The following is a 21,355-nucleotide window of genomic DNA, read 5'->3' as shown; positions in this document are numbered from 1 at the left end:
TTCTTGTTTCAAGAGAAGCACAAAAATAGTTGATCATATAAATAGTTCAACAATCATGCTAAATGGTTATAAAGCTGACCATCAGTACTTAAATGATGCCTCAAAATATCTCTGCATTTATTGCTTCAAGATTGATATTTTTTTTTTGGAATTTTGTGGTGTTGGATAATGGGTAATACTTACGAAAATAAATTTTCTGTGATTTGATCATATACATGTTGCACAGGTTTACTTTCATAAGAATTCTCAAATGCCTGAACTTTTTCATGAATGTTTGTTGGTACTGAAAAATCCCTGTAAAAAGAATAGTGTTAATTAAACATATACACGCATTGAACAGCTGTAATAGTAGGCTGTAAAATAGGCGATATAAATGCAGTCTGTACCTAGTGGGAGAGTCCGGAATAGAGTGCTCATTCAGCAGGTGCTTGTCTTTGTTATCAGTGAAGTTCACTTCCACAGCAAGGGTCGCTTTAGCAGCTTTCTCCTTCTTTTTCTTGTTCTTTTGTTTTTTAGTTCCCTAAAATAATGTACAACCAACCCTTAAACCTCAATCTCCATTTAAAATTAAGAGAATGGCTTTCAGTGTTATATTATCACAACTGACTTTATAACCTTTTCTGAAAGATATACCAAAAGCATAAATTATCTTAAAAAGGAAGCTATACACAAGTAGTCCATCCTGCTTGAAACATGTAATAAAGGATATGATATGTGTTTCTATTATCCATAATATGTAATTCATACATAAGAAGTAGCCATTGTGTGACTCCACTTGCCTTGTACTTGTTTAGCTTGATATCGTCGTCATCCTTACGCAGCACTGAGACGGGCTGGGTGTGGTCAGGGACTTTAAACTCCTCCTCCCTCCCATCCCCACCTGTCAATCACAACACCACTATCATATTTACTCTATAAAAGTAGATTGATTTAAATAACAACGTACATTGTAGATATTGAACACAACACCACTGTTATAACCGCTACACAATCAACTTCATCAGCTAACATTGTCAATCACAATACCAGCAGTGAGTACTATATCTCACAATATATCAATCACAACAACTCTTTTATAACCTCTATAAAAGAGGAAGTACAGGACTGTACCATTCAATCTTCTAACATTGTACATGATGAGAATTATTTTACTGTAAGACTGGCACAATTGTTTCTTTCTGCCTGAAGATGAAAATTTTTCAAGATCTCAGTGAGCTGTTGAATTCAATGTGTGAAATTTCAGCACTGTTACTTGGCTCTTTAATTAAGGCATCATTGATATTAGACCACCCATCTGATTTTGTTCACAGAAAATATTATAAGAAGGAATAAACTCTATAACCTATTTCATGTACTAACTTGCCTTCAATTATCAAAAAAAGTAGCTGAGAAAAATCAATGTCTTACACATACTGTACATAATAAATGTGCTTAAAGCTGACTACCTCTGTTGCCATCCTTACCCCCGGCTAGGTCCGCCTTCTGGCTCTCGCTCTCCTGAAACATCTGATCAATGTCCTCCATTAACTCCGTCTTCTCCTCTTTGTTCTCCATCTTCTTCTTCATCTTCTGTTCCTTCTTCTCCATCTTCTTCTGGATTTTATCTTGACTCGATGGAGGCATCTTCAGCACTGGTTTCTTCTTCTTGTCTTGTTTTTTATTGGTTTCCATTTTCTCTGATTCAAACTGTCAAAAAGCAAACAATCTGTCTGTGACTCAACAGGACACCAACTGCTTGCCCAGGTACAATGACATTTGTCATTACGTGAGGTAACAATTAACAGTCAATTTACAGCTGATAATCACTTACGTGCTTCTCAATGGCATCTTGTCTGTAGATGGATATTTTTACAATAACTGTGCCACAGTTTGGAGTAGGACAGGGAGTCTCCAGCATATCCTGTAACAGATTCAACGCTGTTTATCACGAAGGGCAGTAACCTAAAACATTTCTACCAAACATCCTTAGGAAAATTGAAATAATTTTGAGTAACTTATAATAAATTATATGGTTAATAAAGTTCACTCAAGTTACAGTAATATCATTAAACAAATTTTATGGGCTATTTCAAAAAACCTTTTTTTTCCACCTGTGGAATACAGAAAACAATTACCAATTTATAGAGGAACAAACAATGTAAAAACTCTGCCGAAAAAATAGATCCCTAATTGAATGAGATATTTTATGATGATTATGAGTCATTAGAGAGGTTGAGATTTTAAAATGTATACGGGTACGCGCACATGTGTTATAACTACACATAAACATATTTGTAAATTATCAGTTAAGATTTCATAACTTGTAGGATATAAACGTGTACATAAATTTCGATGCAGTTTTGAGACATGAGTTTACTTAAATAACTCCAAATAAATGGTGATTTCTTATCAATTTGCATGCAAAAAAAGTTTAAAAATCAATATATTGTATCACAAGAAAATATTCACTCATCTGTTTGATTGGTTTGCTGTAAAAGCTACAAGTTTGTACTAATGTCTAGACGAAACTCTACAAGTTTTGAGGACACATAGAAACCTTGTCACAAAAACGATGAGGTAATGCACGTGGAATTTAGGTGATTCTCCTAATACACATACACATTTGAAATCTAAACCTTAAAATTTTGCTTAGTCAATAAATTTTTTTTTATGTGTTATTTTCAATAAGGTTTTTGTCACAAAATATTGCAAAAAGAACAAATAATTCATAATTTTTTACGGTTGACTTGTGACACATTTCAAGTAGCCGTAATATATTTTAAATGATAAAAGCAATATAGGCTGCAATTTTTATGCTGGAAAATATTATTGTGAAACTGTAATTTACAACTTTAATAATCAAAGTACTGAAGTACTGACGGGAGTTGATTTTATGGATTATCATTAATTTTAAAGCTGCTTGGATTTGATTTTATACTTTGAATTTTTCTATTATTTTCAAGAACTAAGTCTTGTCAGCGGTGATGATTTGTGCTTAGGTCCAAACACTGTTTCACTTTTGGTTTGCCAGAGTAACTGCATAGGAGAGTTGATTAAAATCAACTCCCAATAAAATCGCGTTCTTATAAACATTTGTTAGTTAATTTTTTGTGGGAAAAGCTATTAGAGTCACCTAGAGATATTGAGTGAAGCAAAATTACATTATCATCATCTTGTACAATAATTGTTTTGCAGTATATTCCTCAGTAGAGAAACTTTCTCCAGACAAAATGTAAAGAGTCATTTAAATCTTGTCTATCATAAATGTTTCAGTTCCAAGCAGAATGACCAAAATAACATGATTTCACAGCAAAATTACAGCTCATATTGCTTAAACTATAAAATCTTCAGACATTTTCATAAAAAATTATTTCAAACTTATTATTTTGAATAATAAGTTATAAATCTTTCAATAACTCTTATTTCACTGACGCTCATTCAATCAAATTAAAATAGACTTGTAAAACCGCTCTCTACAATACGCTATACAAGATCCAACAACATCCTGTAAGGGGGCATTTCAGAGCAATCTTTCATACAGCCAATGAAATCGCTGCTGTCAAAATCTTTGTCGGTATTTCAGATATAGGTTTCTTTATCAACGATGAAACTAAATCCACGAGGTGCTTCACATAGTAAACAAAGTAATGGCAAAGTGCATATGTCAATTCTAAGTTTGTGTTATTGTTTGCATTATTCATGGAAGAATAGCAGATCGGGCGGATTATATACACAATTTTGGCAAAAAAACTTGAATAAAAAAGACCACCAAGCATAAGAGTTGTAAGAGAAGAAGCTATCTAACTATTTTAAGACTTGTTTATTGAAGCTTGAATGTGATTGGCTAGCACATTTATGTTTATTCATCCTTGAATGGTGCTCTAAGATAACCTTGTCTTGTATGGGATTTTATTGGATTTTGTACAGTGTATTGTAAAAGAGCGGTATTTACTAGTCTAATATATAAGTGCAAAAAATTGAGTGTTTATTGAGCCAGGAAGCCAGTTACTTGGTCACTTGCAATAGTTCAATGGGTTTAAAGTTATTGTAAGCTCATATTGAGAATTTTCCGATTGTATTTATCATCTCCTTTCTAATCTTAATTTCCCTGGGCTGTGCAGTTGTATGCACAAAGCATACAAAGGGTATATATTGTCCTTCAACAAAGGAATGCCATACAGTTTTTGCATAAGCGAGACTGAGGATCTGACATACTTGTTACTGCACAAGCGAGGACACGGATTACCATCACTACTTACTCTGTCAGTGTCTGAAGTCTCATTCATAATGTTTTGTACACACTACATAATAATCATAATACGTTAATCTCATGCATTATAAACATGTAACTATGAAAAACACGTGATGGCAAAACTTAAATTATAGCAAAGTCTTTGGGACCAAAGAATTTATTTCATTAGTTCTGTAAAATTTTGCCAAATATTCTTCAGAATTTTGCCAGAGACCTCACAATACTTCATCATGTATATGTACTATGCGTTATTTCACCATATCCGTGTTTGTACTGATTAAGCTTTACTGTATTCTAGCTCAAATTTCCATTACTTCTCGTAGCCCCATTATTTCAAATTAAAAGGGAAGATGATGTGATGAGAACAACAGATGGTGTATCATAGAAATATACTGACTACATATTACATACACTCATGACTGGGATGTACAATGTGATCAATGAAGACAGACTGCACAATTACCTAGATACAACATTAAACAAAAACCTAGATACGACATTCGACAATACCTTATCTCCTATTTTCTCTCCCATTTTGGATTTGAAATCTTTCCAACAGTTGTAATGAAACTCTATTTTACATTTGGCCTGACAAATCACTCTTACAAAACCCTGAAAACATAAAAAACAAAATGCATTAACTCATTTTAAAAATATTTGCAGAAAAATTTGGTGACATATTCCATTCCATGGGACCAAGAAAAACATTTCAAGGATTCAAGATATCAAGGTAAAAATACAGGGAATTATTGGTACATGTATATGTATCAATGGTATTTTTTTTTAGATTTTAGTGATTAAGATACCACAGTTCAACTGTACTTCTCCAGTCACATAGGCATTATTGAAGTTTGGTAAGGTTGTTACTTTGTAATGCTGTTGTTTAAGACTATATAAAAGTAAAGTTGCTACTTTGTAATACTGTTGATCAAGACTTTATAAAGGTAAAGTTGTTACCTTGTAGTCTGGGTCACTCTGGTAGATGATGACCCGGTCCTCATCTGTGTCACTGTGGATTCTACAGGTGGCGTCTGGGGGTGGGGGACTCAGGGACAGCTGTAGGAGGTCAGTCAGCAAACCCTGACAAACACAGAAACATACGCCTTCACTGTACTGAAAGTCCCCTATAACCTCACACTATATGCTCTGCAATTCTCTCAGAAAACTTTCTGCATTCTTACCAGTAGTTTTTCTGGAACACTTTCCTCAATAGTGATAGTTGTTCCTGGCCAAGAGAAGCTAATACACTTCTGATTTTCAACCATCTTAAGGCCTAGTTTGATTGGCTCTACTGCTTGCCCATACCTACATATAAATAGAATTGGAATAACTTGACCATTTGTTCGCTTGGTTGCAGCTTTAGTAAATTTAAAAGCTTAATATTTAAATTTAGGTTCCAGCTTTTATCTAATGGAAATTTAATGGACTTATTAGTCATTGCTAGAATATGCATGCAGAATTTAAGATTATCAAATTAAGTAAACATTAGTTTGACCATACCTGTTAAGTGTTGCGTATGCTTTTCCTAGTCCATAATATGCAAGAGGAAACTTAATTTCTGAATGTCTGCTACGAATATCATTGAACTTGTCAATACCTTCTATAATCATCTGTAAACAAAAGGCACATGTAAACTAGGGCTGAACATCAAAGCAAAATAATGAGAGAGAGAGAGACATGCATTTATATCCAACCAGTACCTTGTGAATTCCTGTTGATATAGAAGTGATGCCACAGGCATATTTAGTGGTGACTACGTGGACTTTTTCAATATTCAATTGCTGAAATACAGAGAAATCAAAATAAGTTAATCTAATATTCAGATGTACACAGAAGGTGTTTAGACTCACAGCTCGTCTGGTTGATATCTTTCATATTCAGAAAATGAACATGAGGCATTCTGACATTGTATGATACCTCTTGCAAGAGGAATTCTGACAGACAGCCTGCCACTGAGTGATATCTCTTATACCCAGATGTAAACAAGAGGGGTTCTGGCTGCCTCTGACCAACAGCCCAATGTTGACTGATATCTGACCTTGAGTGTGTGTTTGTTGATCAGTTTGAGGGCCTTGCTGTACTCGGCGGTGGCGTTCCGGGGGTCCCCCTGCTGATATCTGTCATACCCCTCCATCAGGATTCCCTTCAGCTCCAAAGCTTCCTTGCTTCCCTCAGGACTCCTTTCTTTCTTCTGATCATAACAACAAATAATTGGCGTATGATTCAAATCTTTTACTTACCATTAGTGTAAATACTTTTTTTTAGATATGAAGCAACGACCCAATTTTTTTTTTTATAGTGCCTCCTCCTTAATTTTAGAATGTTTTGTTAAAGTGAATGCAATTTACATATCTTACCTCTTTTGTAACTGTTTTTACTACATCTTCCTTTTTCTTATTCCTTTTGTCCCCTTTCCTTCTTTTCTCTTTTTTTGTCTGCAAACGCGGAAACAAAAATGTACACTTTATGTTAACCTCTAGAGTCTTGACCTTTTTTTTGACCTTTTTTTTTTGTTGAGTTTTTAATTCCAATTCAATTAGATCTCAACAGTATTCTTGATCCAACAAAATCTTTTACAAAACCTTCTAAACTTTTTAGGCAGAAAAATGAAATTCTACACTTTTTAGGCAGAAAAATGAAATTTAATGTAAACAGTCAACTGAACATCAGAAATAAAGCTGTCAAGCTAATTTACAAGCTCTTTAAATAGACATTAACAATACCTGCACCTAAGCATTATTTAATACTGATTTGTTACCATTACTGGAGCACTGTGAATGATTCTGTTAGACATACCTGTGCATTGTTATTGGTATTTCCTTCATCATCGTCATCCGCATCCTCTGCTGCTAATTCCTGGAGATTGGGCTCGCTCAAACCTCCAATTTTTGCTAATTCAATTTTTTGCCTGAATTTAGCAATTTCCAGTTCCTGTCGATGCTTCATTAGTTGTGTTTCTATCTCCATGTTCCTCTTGTCAAACTCCCACTTCTCTGTGATTCTCAACAGGTCTGACTTAATATCAGAATAAGTTTCAGGCCAGCTGGCATCTGTTTGTGTCTTTGTCTTCAGAAAAAAAGTAAGAGTCAGGACAACTGAAATCATGCTTCAATTACAGTTTAACAGTATGATAATACAATGTATATAACATTCAGTGACAACAATTTTGAACAATAGCTTTATATGATTAAAATGGTAAAAACTAGACAACTCAAAATAAGCTGCCACTCAGTGACAATAATAATCATGACAGACATAAGTGTCCATGTATAAACCACTGAGCAAGATAGTGCTTCTGTTTCCTGTTAAACTAAAATTACCTCTTTTTTCTCTGCTGTTTCCATTTTGGCAGGTTCCTGAAATAAGCACAAGAGACCATTATTTGTTAGTGTGGGTCTGATTGTAATGTTTGCTTTTAGACCTTATTTCCACAATAACAGAAAATTCTCAAAATTAATGTATCAAAACAGTACTGGTCTCATCCAGTCTAACCTCGTCTCCACTCGAGGAATCACTGGTTTGGATATCAGGAATTTCTATGCTGGACTTGGTACTCTGGCTAAAATTCATGAAAAAGAAGGATTAAAATAATGAGAAGCTAACTAATTTCAGTATTATTAAGGATGAACAGATTGGATGAACAAGATGTTCACTACATCACCTGACTTACTTCATAACCTTGATGGCATCAGTGAGTTTGATAACTCTCTTCTTCCCAGGTAAATTTCTCAGCTCTGCAGGCAACTCTTCTTCTATGTACCTGTCTCCAAATTCTTTGTCCTCCAACACTTTCCGGATCCGCTCCTCTCGGAGCTTTGTGTCTCTCTCCATACTGAGTCGCTTCCCTTGCTGCTCTAGTTCATTCAGATTGGTCTCACTAATGTTCTTGTTGCGTGACTTCTTGCACTGTATGTAGCCTTTTCTGTTTACAGCTATGGCATAATCCAGTCTATCAAGATCAGCAAAAGCCTGGGCATACCGGTAATGTCCCTGGAGGACAGATACCAATGTTATCAATTACACATTTCATCAGATGGCAAAGTGCAGTTTTATGCATACTTCGGATTTGAAAATGCAATTCATTTAATTAAAAAAAACCCAATATATCAATACGATGCTTTATTTTTTGCTGGATCAGGTACACTGATGTATTTTACCTACCTTGCAATAGTCAGGCTTCAAGGTAATAGCCCTTCGCCCATCCGATAATGCTTCATCGTGTCGTCGTAATTTAGTGTAGGTCTGGGCGCGGTTTCCATAGAATATGTGGTTAAAAGGACTAAAAGAAAGCATTAACAGCTCTATCACAGAAATAAATTAGTTAAATAAAGATAATAATAAATGAAATACCAAGCGTAATAATGAGTGCAAGCAGTTAATAATGTTTACACTTGGAAAATCTGTAAAACTCACTCGGCTTTAGCAGCCTTGGTGTAGTAGTCAGATGCTGTCTCAAACTTTCCACGCTGGTACTGTTCATTGCCCGCATCCTTGTACTTAGAGGGATCCACAGACTGAATCTACAAAACAGGAAAGTCAGGGTACTAACAGGAAAGTCAGGGTACTAACAGAAAACTCAGGGTACTAACAGGAAACTCAGGGTACTAACAGAAAACTCAGGGTACTAACAGGAAACTCAGGGTACTAACGGAAAACTCAGGGTTCAAACAGAAAACTCGGGGTACTAACGGAAAACTCAGGGTACTAACGGAAAACCCAGGGTACTAACAGGAAACTCAGAGTACTAACAGGAAACTCAGGGTACGAACAGAAAACTCAGGGTACAAACAGAAAACTCAGGGTACTAACAAGAAACTCATGGTACTAACAGGAAACTCAGGGTACTAACGGAAAACTCAGGGTACTAACAGGAAACTCAGGGTACTAACAGAAAACTCAGGGTGCAAACAGAAAACTCAGGGTACTTACAGAAAACTCAGGGTGCAAACAGAAAACTCATGGTACAAACAAAAAACTCAGGGTACTAACGGAAAACCCAGGGTACTAACAGGAAACTCAGAGTACTAACAGGAAACTCAGGGTACAAACAGAAAACTCAGGGTACTAACAGAAAACTCAGGGTACTAACAGAAAACTCAGGGTACAAACAAAAAACTCAGGGTGCAAACAGAAAACTCAGGGTACTAACAAAAAACTCAGGGTACTAACAGGAAACTCAGAGTACTAACAGGAAACTCAGGGTACAAACAGAAAACTCAGGGTACTAAGGGAAAACTCAGGGTACTTACAGGAAACTCAGGGTACTAACAGGAAACTCAGGGTACAAACAGAAAACTCAGGGTACAAAGAGAAAACTCAGGGTACTAACAGGAAACTCAGGGTACAAAAAGAAAAATCAGGGTGCAAACAGAAAACTCAGGGTACAAACAGAAAACTCAGGGTACTAACGGAAAACTCGGGGTACTAACAGGAAACTCAGGGTACTAACAGGAAACTCAGGGTACTAACAGGAAACTCAGGGTACAAACAGAAAACTCAGGGTACTAAGGGAAAACTCAGGGTACTTACAGGAAACTCAGGGTACTAACAGGAAACTCAGGGTACAAACAGAAAACTCAGGGTACAAAGAGAAAACTCAGGGTACTAACAGGAAACTCAGGGTACAAAAAGAAAAATCAGGGTGCAAACAGAAAACTCAGGGTACAAACAGAAAACTCAGGGTACTAACGGAAAACTCGGGGTACTAACAGGAAACTCAGGGTACTAACAGGAAACTCAGGGTACTAACAGGAAACTCAGGGTACAAACAGAAAACTCAGGGTACAAACAGAAAACTCAGGGTACTAACGGAAAACTCAGGGTACTAACAGGAAACTCAGGGTACTAACAGGAAACTCAGGGTACAAAAAGAAAAATCAGGGTGCAAACAGAAAACTCAGGGTACTAACAGAAAACTCAGGGTACTAACAGGAAACTCAGAGTACTAACAGGAAACTCAGGGTACAAACAGACAACTCAGGGTACTAACAGAAAACTCAGGGTACAAACAGAAAACTCAGGGTGCAAACAGAAAACTCAGGGTACTAACAGGAAACTCAGAGTACTAACAGGAAACTCAGGGTACGAACAGAAAACTCAGGGTGCAAACAGAAAACTCATGGTACTAACAGGAAACTCAGAGTACTAACAGGAAACTCAGGGTACAAACAGAAAACTCAGGGTGCAAACAGAAAACTCATGGTACTAACAGAAAACTCAGGGTACTAACAGGAAACTCAGAGTACTAACAGGAAACTCGAGGTACAAACAGAAAACTCAGAGTACTAACAGAAAACTCAGGGTACAAACAGAAAACTCAGGGTGCAAACAGAAAACTCATGGTACTAACAGAAAACTCAGGGTACTAACAGGAAACTCAGAGTACTAACAGGAAACTCGGGGTACAAACAGAAAACTCAGAGTACTAACAGAAAACTCAGGGTACAAACAGAAAACTCAGGGTGCAAACAGAAAACTCATGGTACTAACAGAAAACTCAGGGTACTAACAGGAAACTCAGAGTACCAACAGGAAACTCGGGGTACAAACAGAATACTCAGGGTACTAACGGAAAACTCAGGGTACTAACAGGAAACTCAGGGTACTAACAGGAAACTCAGGGTACTTACAGAAAAATCAGGGTACTAACAGGAAACTCAGGGTACAAACAGAAAACTCAGGGTACAAAGAGAAAACTCAGGGTACTAACGGAAAACTCAGGGTACTAACAGGAAACTCAGGGTACTAACAGGAAACTCAGGGTACGAAAAGAACAAGAGGCCCATGGGCCACATCGCTCATCTGAACAGCAGTTCCTTGTAACATTACATTTCGTAGCATATGCTTTTTCTATTTTAAACATTGAACCCCTTTCTGGGGACCCAGTTATGGTCCGAGGTTTATGGTTGGTTTGAACAACATAAACAGTAACATAGGAATGAAAATGTGTAGCACTGCGGTAGGACCGCACGTACACAACCTGAAAAACTGAACGTAGCAGAGTTCCACTTCAAGAGATATAACTCTCAGACTGTACAGAACATCAAGAAAGATAACTCTTGGTTCCACTACATTAGAGTTTACACAATTTGAGGATCCTTGCATAATAATCTCACAAACTGTAGCATTATAGTTCTCGAGAAAAACTTTTTAAAAACATTTTCAATATATCTTTCTATGTTAAACTTTGAACCCCTCTTGGGGCCACAGTATTAGTCCAGGGCTAAAGTTTTAATTATTTGGAATCTACATTATTTAAGGATGCTTGCATAGTTATCTCACAAGCTGAAGCATTATAGTTCCCTAGAAAAAGATTTTTCAACATTTTCCCTCTATATTTCTATGCTAAACTTTGAACACCTCTTGGGGCCCCAGTATTAGATTGAGGTCACAGCTTTTATAATTTCGAATCTACACTATTTGAGGGTGCTTACGTAGTTATCTGACAAACTGATGCATTGTTGTTCTCGAAAAGAAGATTTTTAAACATTTTCCATATATACCGGTACTTCTACATTTAACTTTAAACCCATCTTGGGTCCCTAGTATTAGTCCAGGGGTCACTATTTTAAAACTGTCGAACCTTCATTATCCAAGGTTGTATGCATGATAGTAATCTCACAAATTGAGGCATTGTAGTTCTCGAGAAGAAGATATTTTAACGTTACCTTTATATTTCTATAATAAACTTTGACCCCATCTTGGGGCCCCAGTATTGGTCCGGGGGTCACGATTTTACCAATTAGGAATCTACATGAGCGAAGGCATAGAAATTCCACAAACTAAAACATTGTAGTTCTTGAGAAGAAAATTTTTAAACTTTTCCTTTATGTTTTTTAAAATGTTTAAATTTTGAACCCCTCTTGGTGCCCATCAATTGTCCGGGAGTTACAATTTTTTGAATCTACATTATTTAAGGATGTACATGTATGCATAGTAATATCCCAAACAGTTGCACTATAGTTCTTGAGAAGAAGATTTTAAAACATTTTCCTATATATGTTAAAATCTAAACCCCTACTGGGGCCCCACTTTTTGTTCAGGGGTCACGATTTTTACAATCTTCACTATATATACAACCGTTTGTGTATGTATTGGCATTTTTGGTGAAGTGGTTTTTGAGAAGAAAATTTTTAAACATTTTTCATATGTAGTTCTATGTTAAACTTTGAACCCCGCCTGGGGCTGCAGTTTTGATTTGAGGGTCACAATTTCTACAATTTAGAATCTTCATTATACATACAAGCTTTTGTGTAAATATTGGCATTTCTGGTGCAGTGGTTCTTGAGAAGAAGATTTTTTAAACATTTTCCTAAGGTATATCTATGTTAAACTTTGAACCCCGCCTGGGGCCCCAGTTTTGGTCCGAGGGTCACGATTTTTACAATTTAGAATCTTCACTATATATACAAGCTTTTGTGTAAATATTGGCATTTCTGGTGCAGTGGTTCTTGAGAAGAAGATTTTTTAAACATTTTCCTAAGGTATATCTATGTTAAATTTGACCCCCGCCTGGGGCCCCAGTTTTGGTCCGAGGGTCACGAATTTTACAATTTAGAATCTTCACTATGTATACAAGCTTATGTGTAAATATTGGCATTTCTGGTGCAGTGGTTCTTGAGAAGAAGATTTTTTTAAAATTTTCCTATGTATTTCTATGTTAAACTTTGAACCCCGCCTGGGGCCCCAGTTTTGGTCCGAGGGTCACGATTGTTACAATTTAGAATCTTCACTATATATACAAGCTTTTGTGTAAATATTGGCATTTCTGGTGCAGTGGTTCTTGAGAAGAAGATTTTTTAAACATTTTCCTAAGGTATATCTATGTTAAACTTTGAACCCCGCCTGGGGCCCCAGTTTTGGTCCAAGGGTCACGATTTTTACAATTTAGAATCTTCACTATATATACAAGCTTTTGTGTAAATATTGGCATTTCTGGTGCAGTGGTTCTTGAGAAGAAGATTTTTAAAGACATGCACCCTATACTTACTGTTTCGCAATTATCTCCCTTTTGAAAAGGGCTGTGCCCTTTATTTTTACAATTTATAACCCCCTTTCCATAAGGATGCTTTGTACCAAATTTGGTTAAATTTGGCCCAGTGGTTTTTGAGAAGAAGTTGAAAATGTGAAAAGTTTACAGACGGACGGACAGACAGACGGACGGACGGACGGACGACGGACAACGGGTGATCAGAAAAGCTCACTTGAACCTTCGGTTCAGGTGAGCTAAAAATCAGGGTACTAACAGGAAACTCAGGGTACAAACAGAAAACTCAGGGTACTAACAGAAAACTCAGGGTACTAACAGAAAAGCCAGTACAACAACTATGATTTATAACATCTAACAAATATATTGAGGGTTTCAAATAATCCAGTGAGCTATGGGTTTTTTAATAGAGCATTTGAGTTAGTTTGCTTCACCAACATTTGACATTAACCCGTACTTACCTTCCGTCGATTCCTTTTGTACTCTTCAGCCATGTCCTTGGAATCTCGACCCACTCCAAGGACCATGATATGATCTACATCAAAAAACAGACATCACACAAACTGATGGGAGATCTCATTGTATGAAAGTTTCATTTCCTACCACAGCTTTTAACTACTGGTATGATAACTGGTATAAATAATGCAAAAAAACATCCACTCCTAGAAACACAGTGTGATTTACATCAAAAGACAGACATCACACATACTGTAACGGCTTATTGTTCTCATTGCAAGAATTTGATTTGATGCAAGTTATTTATTTTCTAGCAAAGCTTTGAAAGATAACTTGTAAACATTTGTATTATACAAAATTATGATTAAATCTCACATCATTATGATTATTCATATTTTTTTTATAAACATGGTAAGATAATTTTGTATTTCTGCTCTCTATGTGCCAGACAAACATCATCTACTTACACACTTTAGCAATGTAAATGGTTGCAAATTTAGTCTGTTTCTCATTCTTGCTGCATATTGATGATTTGTTCATTTTATTCCTGCATAACAACAAAAAAATCTGTATTATCAACAAATTTATGGACTATAACTCATTCTATGGATTATAACTCCCTCTATAGATTATAACTCCCTCTACAGACTATAACTCCCTCTACAGATTATAACTCCCTCTACAGATTATAACTCTCTCTACAGATTATAACCCCCTCTACAGATTATAACTCCCTCTACAGATTATAACTCCCTCTACAGATTATAACCCCCTCTACAGATAATAACTCCCTCTACAGATTATAACTCTCTCTACAGATTATAACTCCCTCTACAGATCATACCCTCTACAGATTATAACCCCCTCTACAGATTATAACTCCCTCTACAGATTATAACTCCCTCTACAGATTATAACCCCTCTACAGATTATAACTCCCTCTACAGATTATAACTCCCTCTACAGATTATAACCCCCTCTACAGATTATAACCCCCTCTACAGATTATAACTCCCTCTACAGATTATAACTCCCTCTACAGATTATAACTCCCTCTACAGATTATAACCCCCTCTACAGATTATAACTCCCTCTACAGATTATAACCCCCTCTACAGATTATAACTCCCTCTACAGATTATAACCCCCTCTACAGATTATAACTCCCTCTACAGATTATAACTCCCTCTACAGATTATAACCCCCTCTACAGATTATAACTCCCTCTACAGATTATAACTCCCTCTACAGATTATAACCCCCTCTACAGATTATAACCCCCTCTACAGATTATAACTCCCTCTACAGATTATAACTCCCTCTACAGATTATAACTCCCTCTACAGATTATAACCCCCTCTACAGATTATAACTCCCTCTACAGATTATAACTCCCTCTACAGATTATAACTCCCTCTACAGATTATAACCCCCTCTACAGATTATAACTCCCTCTACAGATTATAACCCCCTCTACAGATTATAACCCCCTCTACAGATTATAACTCCCTCTACAGATTATAACTCCCTCTACAGATTATAACCCCCTCTACAGATTATAACCCCCTCTACAGATTATAACTCCCTCTACAGATTATAACCCCCTCTACAGATTATAACTCCCTCTACAGATTATAACCCCCTCTACAGATTATAACTCCCTCTACAGATTATAACCCCCTCTACAGATTATAACCCCCTCTACAGATTATTATAACTCCCTCTACAGATTATAACTCCCTCTACAGATTATAACCCCCTCTACAGATTATTATAACTCCCTCTACAGATTATAACTCTCTCTACAGATTATAACTCCCTCTACAGATTATAACCCCCTCTACAGATTATAACCCCCTCTACAGATTATAACCCCCTCTACAGATTATAACCCCCTCTACAGATTATTATAACTCCCTCTACAGATTATAACTCTCTCTACAGATTATAACTCCCTCTACAGATTATAACCCCCTCTATGGATTATAACCCCCTCTACAGATTATTATAACCCCCTCTACAGATTATAACCCCCTCTACAGATTATAACCCCCTCTACAGATTATTATAACTCCCTCTACAGATTATAACTCCCTCTACAGATTATAACTCTCTCTACAGATTATAACTCCCTCTACAGATTATAACCCCCTCTACAGATTATAACCCCCTCTACAGATTATAACCCCCTCTACAGATTATAACCCCCTCTACAGATTATAACTCCCTCTACAGATTATAACTCCCTCTACAGATTATAACTCCCTCTACAGATTATAACCCCCTCTACAGATTATAACTCCCTCTACAGATTATAACTCCCTCTACAGATTATAACCCCCTCTACAGATTATAACCCCCTCTACAGATTATAACTCCCTCTACAGATTATAACCCCCTCTACAGATTATAACTCTCTCTACAGATTATAACTCCCTCTACAGATTATAACTCTCTCTACAGATTATAACTCCCTCTACAGATTATAACCCCCTCTACAGATTATAACCCCCTCTACAGATTATAACCCCCTCTACAGATTATTATAACTCCCTCTACAGATTATAACTCTCTCTACAGATTATAACTCCCTCTACAGATTATAACCCCCTCTACAGATTATAACTCCCTCTGTTGCTGCTGACTTGACACTTACCACAGCTTGATGATAAGTTCCACAGGTTCTGCCAGTTTAATGCAGTTGTCCACTTGGATTTTCTCCTTCATTTTTTCTTCAACACAGTCCACTAAATCCAGACAGGCAATCATGTAAGCAGACTTCCTCTGAAATGTATTACCTTAAAGCTACAAAGTTTTCATTCCCCAATCAATAATTCTCAATCATAGATTTATCATGAACTGCAGCATGTTCAACAACTTTCGACATCCAACAGAATGCAGAGTTAATCAGAAGACAATCTTGAGTAAAGAGATCTACAAAATTAATTCTGAGTCATTTTTTAGAATGTTTACTCACCAGTTTAGCTTTCATTACAAAGAAAACCTGTTCCACTAAGTCCAGGGCCTCCAACTCTGACCAGGATAGGGCCGTAATCTCCCTCTCCCTGGGGACAAAATATGCACACATTATACAAATCACAACCTCCTCCACTCACACATATCACAATGCTCATTACAGTAAAACATGGTTATAACAAACACGCTTATAACGAATTCATGCTTACAGCAAAGTGATTTTCGTTCCCCATGACTATATCAAACTTAAACTTGATGGTTATAATGAATTACGCTTATAACGAAGCAAAATTGTCTGCCCTGGCACTTTGTTATAACCGTGTTTTACTGTACATAAACTGTTATATAATACTGAGCTTCAGCTACAGATAACTTCTCCTATGTTGACTGGCTTATAGTGCTTACTCAACATAAAACTGAGTCTCTCCTACAGGCTAGTTTCTGTACACTGACCTGTTTCCCTCCAAAAGTTTGACCTCTTTGAGCGCCTGGATCCAGGGCTGGGACACAAAGTTGTTGAGGCCCAGCAGGAAGGGCCCCAGGGACAGGATGTGGGCCTGAGCGTCCTGTCTGTCTAGGAACCGCTCACTCCTTGTAACCCACGAATCAGCATACTCCCCTGTAAATAGTCACAGGTTAACAGAGTGGAATTGGTAATAAAGAAAGTCACAGCAATGGTTAGCTAGATAGTGAAAATTACTGATATTGTTGGCTATTAGGACGGTGGAATGAGCAATTTGTCATATTGTATGTGAATACTGTAATATTATTCTCTGACAAAGTATTCAATGACCTGCAGTGAAAATTGAGCTCAAGAGCAACAAGACCAAGGCACAAACAACTTATAATTTTAATGCTGTAAATCTTTAAGTTACAAGGTGATAGTTTAATTTGTTAATTTAAATAACTTGGAGTTACTATAAAATTTGATGAGTGATTATTTTTATTATCTATTAATGGTTAATGTAATCTTCTATTATACAGACTTACTATCATAAGTTATGAGGGTGATGACTTGTGACTGACTTACTACGACGTTTGATCGGGCGACTTATGACTTGGACTTACTAGAGGGCTTGGCAGAGTGACTGTTGACAGTGGCATCCTCATCCGATGACTCCACGAGTTCAGGGACCCCTTCACTATCTGAGTCTGACATGGTGTCGTCCAACGTGTTCAGCGATAACTCTTTCACTGTAACAGAGCACATACTTTAATCAACTTTTGTGTCCCTGAATCAAATGTACAGATAAGATCATATACCGGTAAAGGCCAAAAAAAAAAAATCAGGGCAGAATTCATTCCCAACAGTGGGTTCTCCTTAGAATATAAGTAATGTAATGTTACCTTCATAGAAATGAGTACCTGGATACATCAACAAATGCAGCTGGCAGTTGCTATATCACAGAGATTGACAGTGCCATTAAAAAGTTTATGCTCAAACATGTGCCAGCTAGCCTATCTGATTCTTATAACTACTCTATTAGTTTTAAATTTCAATCTTTCATATTGATTCAGTGATATGTAGGTGAATGATTTGAAAAGTCTTAAAACTTATCATTGATTATCATAAGCAAAACATTGGTAAATAATTCAGGTCAATAATTGAAAGTTGGCAAAATCATCTAAAACATGGCTGACCATGGGTCATTGTTTTTGTATGAAACTTCTCTTTAGATATAATTGCATATTTATTATTAAGATAAAGAAACTAATACTGTGTCATACGAGTATTAACAAATTGCATATCAATCAATTTGGTAATCAAATTTCAAGGTTTTATAATTTTAAAAATAAAGGCTTCTCCAGAATTGATAAATACTAAACAATAAAGATCACAAGATGTTGTGAAATTTTTAACAGTGGCCAAGCCCTGTCATGTTTCAGCTGCGTCAAACATTCTACCAACACACTAAAATGTCTGCCTTCCTCCTTTACCCATTTTCAACTTTATCATGTTAAATACAGATAGAAAGTTTCTGCTAGTCAAAAAAAGCAGACAGGAAGGGATAACTATTTTTGGAAACTCATCTTATTATAATCATAAATAGACATGAGTATATCTACATTATATCTACATATCTCAATTGGAATGTCAAAGGATGTCCTGATATAAAATGTATAATATTTCATTTAATAACAGCAGAATGCAGAATAAACAGGAATTATATAAATTCAAGAAATAAAAAATTCCAAATAATATATAATGATAAATCTGTAAACAGACATGACAATATGACATGACTGTCCCTCTGACAGGCAAGTATTACACAGTGTAATCAAAGGAAAACCACCAAAACAGCTACATAGTGAGTACACACTACATCTTGGCTCAGTATACTGAACATGGAACGTTGGAAAGAGGCCAACACAAGAGACCAATATGTATATATGTGTCTCACATAAAAAGAACATTCACAAAAACTTTCAGTCAAAGTTTTTACATGAACTTAAATTAATTACATTGTATATTATTTGGTAAAATTTGGTACAAAGATTCACAAGTCTCTTTAGTAAAAGTCATGTGAATTTAATTAAAATGACAACTGATGTAAGTTTCCCCATGAGACTGATGTAAATGTGCTTTTAACATTCAATTCATAAAAGTCACAATTCTATCTGTGGTAAGTTTTGTATTGATACATCCTTAAATTAATGTAGTCGAAGCCAATCATCTGGTTTCAACAGAATAATGACTCAAAAATAATGATAGGGATATTCATAAATTAAAGAAAGGAGAGACAAAATAATAAAAAGATAACTCCTTCCATAAACGTCTATTGTGCTGTCGCATCCCAATTGGACCAGAGTCTATTATAAATAACCTTGCTATCAGAAAATCAAATGTAAATTCAGAGAGTTTTCTGATTTCACATCCAAATTTCTTATATTTTTTAGGGAATTTTAAAATCTTATTTCCACAACACTTATTAATAAATTACTTTTGAAAAATACAATTAGTTTGTTTATGGTGTAAAGAAGAAATTAAAGAAGCAATATTATATAATATATTTAGTTAGCATTTGTATTAGTCAATGTTAGCATATGGATTTTCAAAAATATATCTTTCTTGGATAAATTAAGATTATTTTCTTTTGAGAAGTGGACAGACATAGCCTGTATCCATGGATGTATGCTATGCCTGTCCACTTCTCAAAAGAGAATAAAATTAAGATTTGTTGTCCAATCTTAAAACAAATGTTTAAAATCATCAGGAATACTACAGAGAAACAATTTTACTTACTGGCGATAATGTCCATATGCTTATTTAACATGAGTATCAGATGACATGAAAATCCCCAAATCTAAAAATAGATCTTTTAGATATATTTATAAACACCGCATGAATCTCCAGGAACTGGTTACCATGAAGCACTACTTTAGCTATAGTCTATTCAAACATTCGACAAAACCTCTTCAATGCCCTTTGTTCTCGTGCAATTAGCATTAAAAAAATTCTTTAAGATTCATTGAAATACCCTCTTTAACTGACTTAAGATTTCTATGATTTTGTAACAGAAATTTATGAAAATACACAGAAGTCTGAATTCTTTTTTCATAAAAGGCAACATAGTTAGGCTAAAATATACATAAATCCTGCATCCACAACTAGAAACAGTTATTGTTACTGGTATAAGGGGTAAGGGGTGTCTTTTATTTAACTCTGTTGCGTTTGACTGACTCTTTGGGGGGGGGGGGGGGGGGGGGGGGGAGCCGGAGAGAGCACGATAACTGACGAGCATTAAGCATGTGCCTGGATTGACTGATTAGGTAACGGTCAGTGACCTTTAAACCACCGAGTTGCAAATGCCGTTTTCATTTCCAATTATGATCTATTCTCTACTCTAAAAAATAATTCAAACTTAATTCGAGTAACCACGTGTTCAAAGGTCTAACTTTTGACAAAGCAAAATGATTCGGGGCAAAAACAACATTCAATTTATTTCCATAACGACAACAGACAATGCTGAGCGCTCTCACGTCGAGACCGTCCGATCTATTTCGCTGAAACTAAAACGAAAGTACCCCTGGTTTTACATACCAACGATCTTTTATTTACTTCCTCTTCCGAGAATCACCATTGTACTTTGAGCTCGTCCGATTGAAACGCTAGTTGTTTTTGCTAAAATGGCGTCGTTGAAGCAAATCACGACATTCGGAATACCCTCGGAATTATCCACTCTCTGTAATGACGAACGGGAGCTAATACACCCCCTTCTCCCACATTCCCGTCTTACACAGACTATTACATATCGTTGAATTAAGTGATTCTCAGTGTTTTAGTCCACTAAGGGAGGTTGAGTAGTTTTAAAGGGACTTGGACACGATTTGACTTAAAATTTTCCAATTTTATGTTTCCATTTTTAATGTTTATACTGATAAATATAGAAGTTTATAATGCTATGTCAAAATTTGAAAGTAAAACATCAAGTTATAAGCGAGATACAGAGTTTACAATTCTTTGTTTTGTAAACAAAGCTCGAATATTGTCATTTTTAGCTCACCTGAGCTGAAAGCTCAAGTGAGCTATTCTGATCACATTTTGTCTGTCGTCCGTCTGTCCGTCTGTCCGTCTGTCTGTCCGTAAACTTTTCACATTTTCAACATCTTCTAAAGAACTACTTGGCCAATTTCAACCAAACTTGGCACAAATCATCCTTAGGCAAAGGGGATTCAAAGTTGTGAAAATTAAGGGCCACACCCGT

General features: G+C 36.0%; 1 protein-coding gene across 1 annotated transcript in view; it reads right to left on the bottom strand.

Annotated features, from left to right (window-relative positions):
* LOC128157379 (uncharacterized) overlaps positions 1 to 20,796 on the bottom strand; it is a 46,568-nt gene extending 25,772 nt beyond the window's left edge. The window contains exons 1-26 of the mRNA XM_052819895.1: positions 20,692 to 20,796; positions 19,894 to 19,954; positions 17,718 to 17,843; positions 17,103 to 17,268; positions 16,651 to 16,738; positions 16,330 to 16,457; positions 14,141 to 14,220; positions 13,679 to 13,752; positions 8,645 to 8,751; positions 8,393 to 8,510; positions 7,902 to 8,221; positions 7,724 to 7,790; positions 7,552 to 7,587; positions 7,028 to 7,297; positions 6,589 to 6,666; positions 6,270 to 6,422; positions 5,932 to 6,012; positions 5,732 to 5,841; positions 5,413 to 5,536; positions 5,189 to 5,311; positions 4,742 to 4,843; positions 1,811 to 1,900; positions 1,446 to 1,686; positions 780 to 880; positions 387 to 520; positions 184 to 294 (exon numbers count right to left, since the gene is read on the bottom strand). Of these exons, the coding sequence (XP_052675855.1) occupies positions 184 to 294; positions 387 to 520; positions 780 to 880; positions 1,446 to 1,686; positions 1,811 to 1,900; positions 4,742 to 4,843; positions 5,189 to 5,311; positions 5,413 to 5,536; positions 5,732 to 5,841; positions 5,932 to 6,012; positions 6,270 to 6,422; positions 6,589 to 6,666; positions 7,028 to 7,297; positions 7,552 to 7,587; positions 7,724 to 7,790; positions 7,902 to 8,221; positions 8,393 to 8,510; positions 8,645 to 8,751; positions 13,679 to 13,752; positions 14,141 to 14,220; positions 16,330 to 16,457; positions 16,651 to 16,738; positions 17,103 to 17,268; positions 17,718 to 17,843; positions 19,894 to 19,924 (3,059 nt within the window). The 5' untranslated portion in view covers positions 19,925 to 19,954; positions 20,692 to 20,796. The remainder of the gene's footprint in view (positions 1 to 183; positions 295 to 386; positions 521 to 779; positions 881 to 1,445; positions 1,687 to 1,810; positions 1,901 to 4,741; positions 4,844 to 5,188; positions 5,312 to 5,412; positions 5,537 to 5,731; positions 5,842 to 5,931; positions 6,013 to 6,269; positions 6,423 to 6,588; positions 6,667 to 7,027; positions 7,298 to 7,551; positions 7,588 to 7,723; positions 7,791 to 7,901; positions 8,222 to 8,392; positions 8,511 to 8,644; positions 8,752 to 13,678; positions 13,753 to 14,140; positions 14,221 to 16,329; positions 16,458 to 16,650; positions 16,739 to 17,102; positions 17,269 to 17,717; positions 17,844 to 19,893; positions 19,955 to 20,691) is intronic.
* Positions 20,797 to 21,355: the final 559 nt, after the last annotated feature.

This window comes from Crassostrea angulata, chromosome 7, assembly GCF_025612915.1.
Source record: "Crassostrea angulata isolate pt1a10 chromosome 7, ASM2561291v2, whole genome shotgun sequence".
Lineage (NCBI taxonomy): Eukaryota > Metazoa > Mollusca > Bivalvia > Ostreida > Ostreidae > Magallana > Magallana angulata.
Note: the sequence above shows the minus strand (reverse complement) of the source record. Positions and strands in the feature narration are given on the sequence as shown.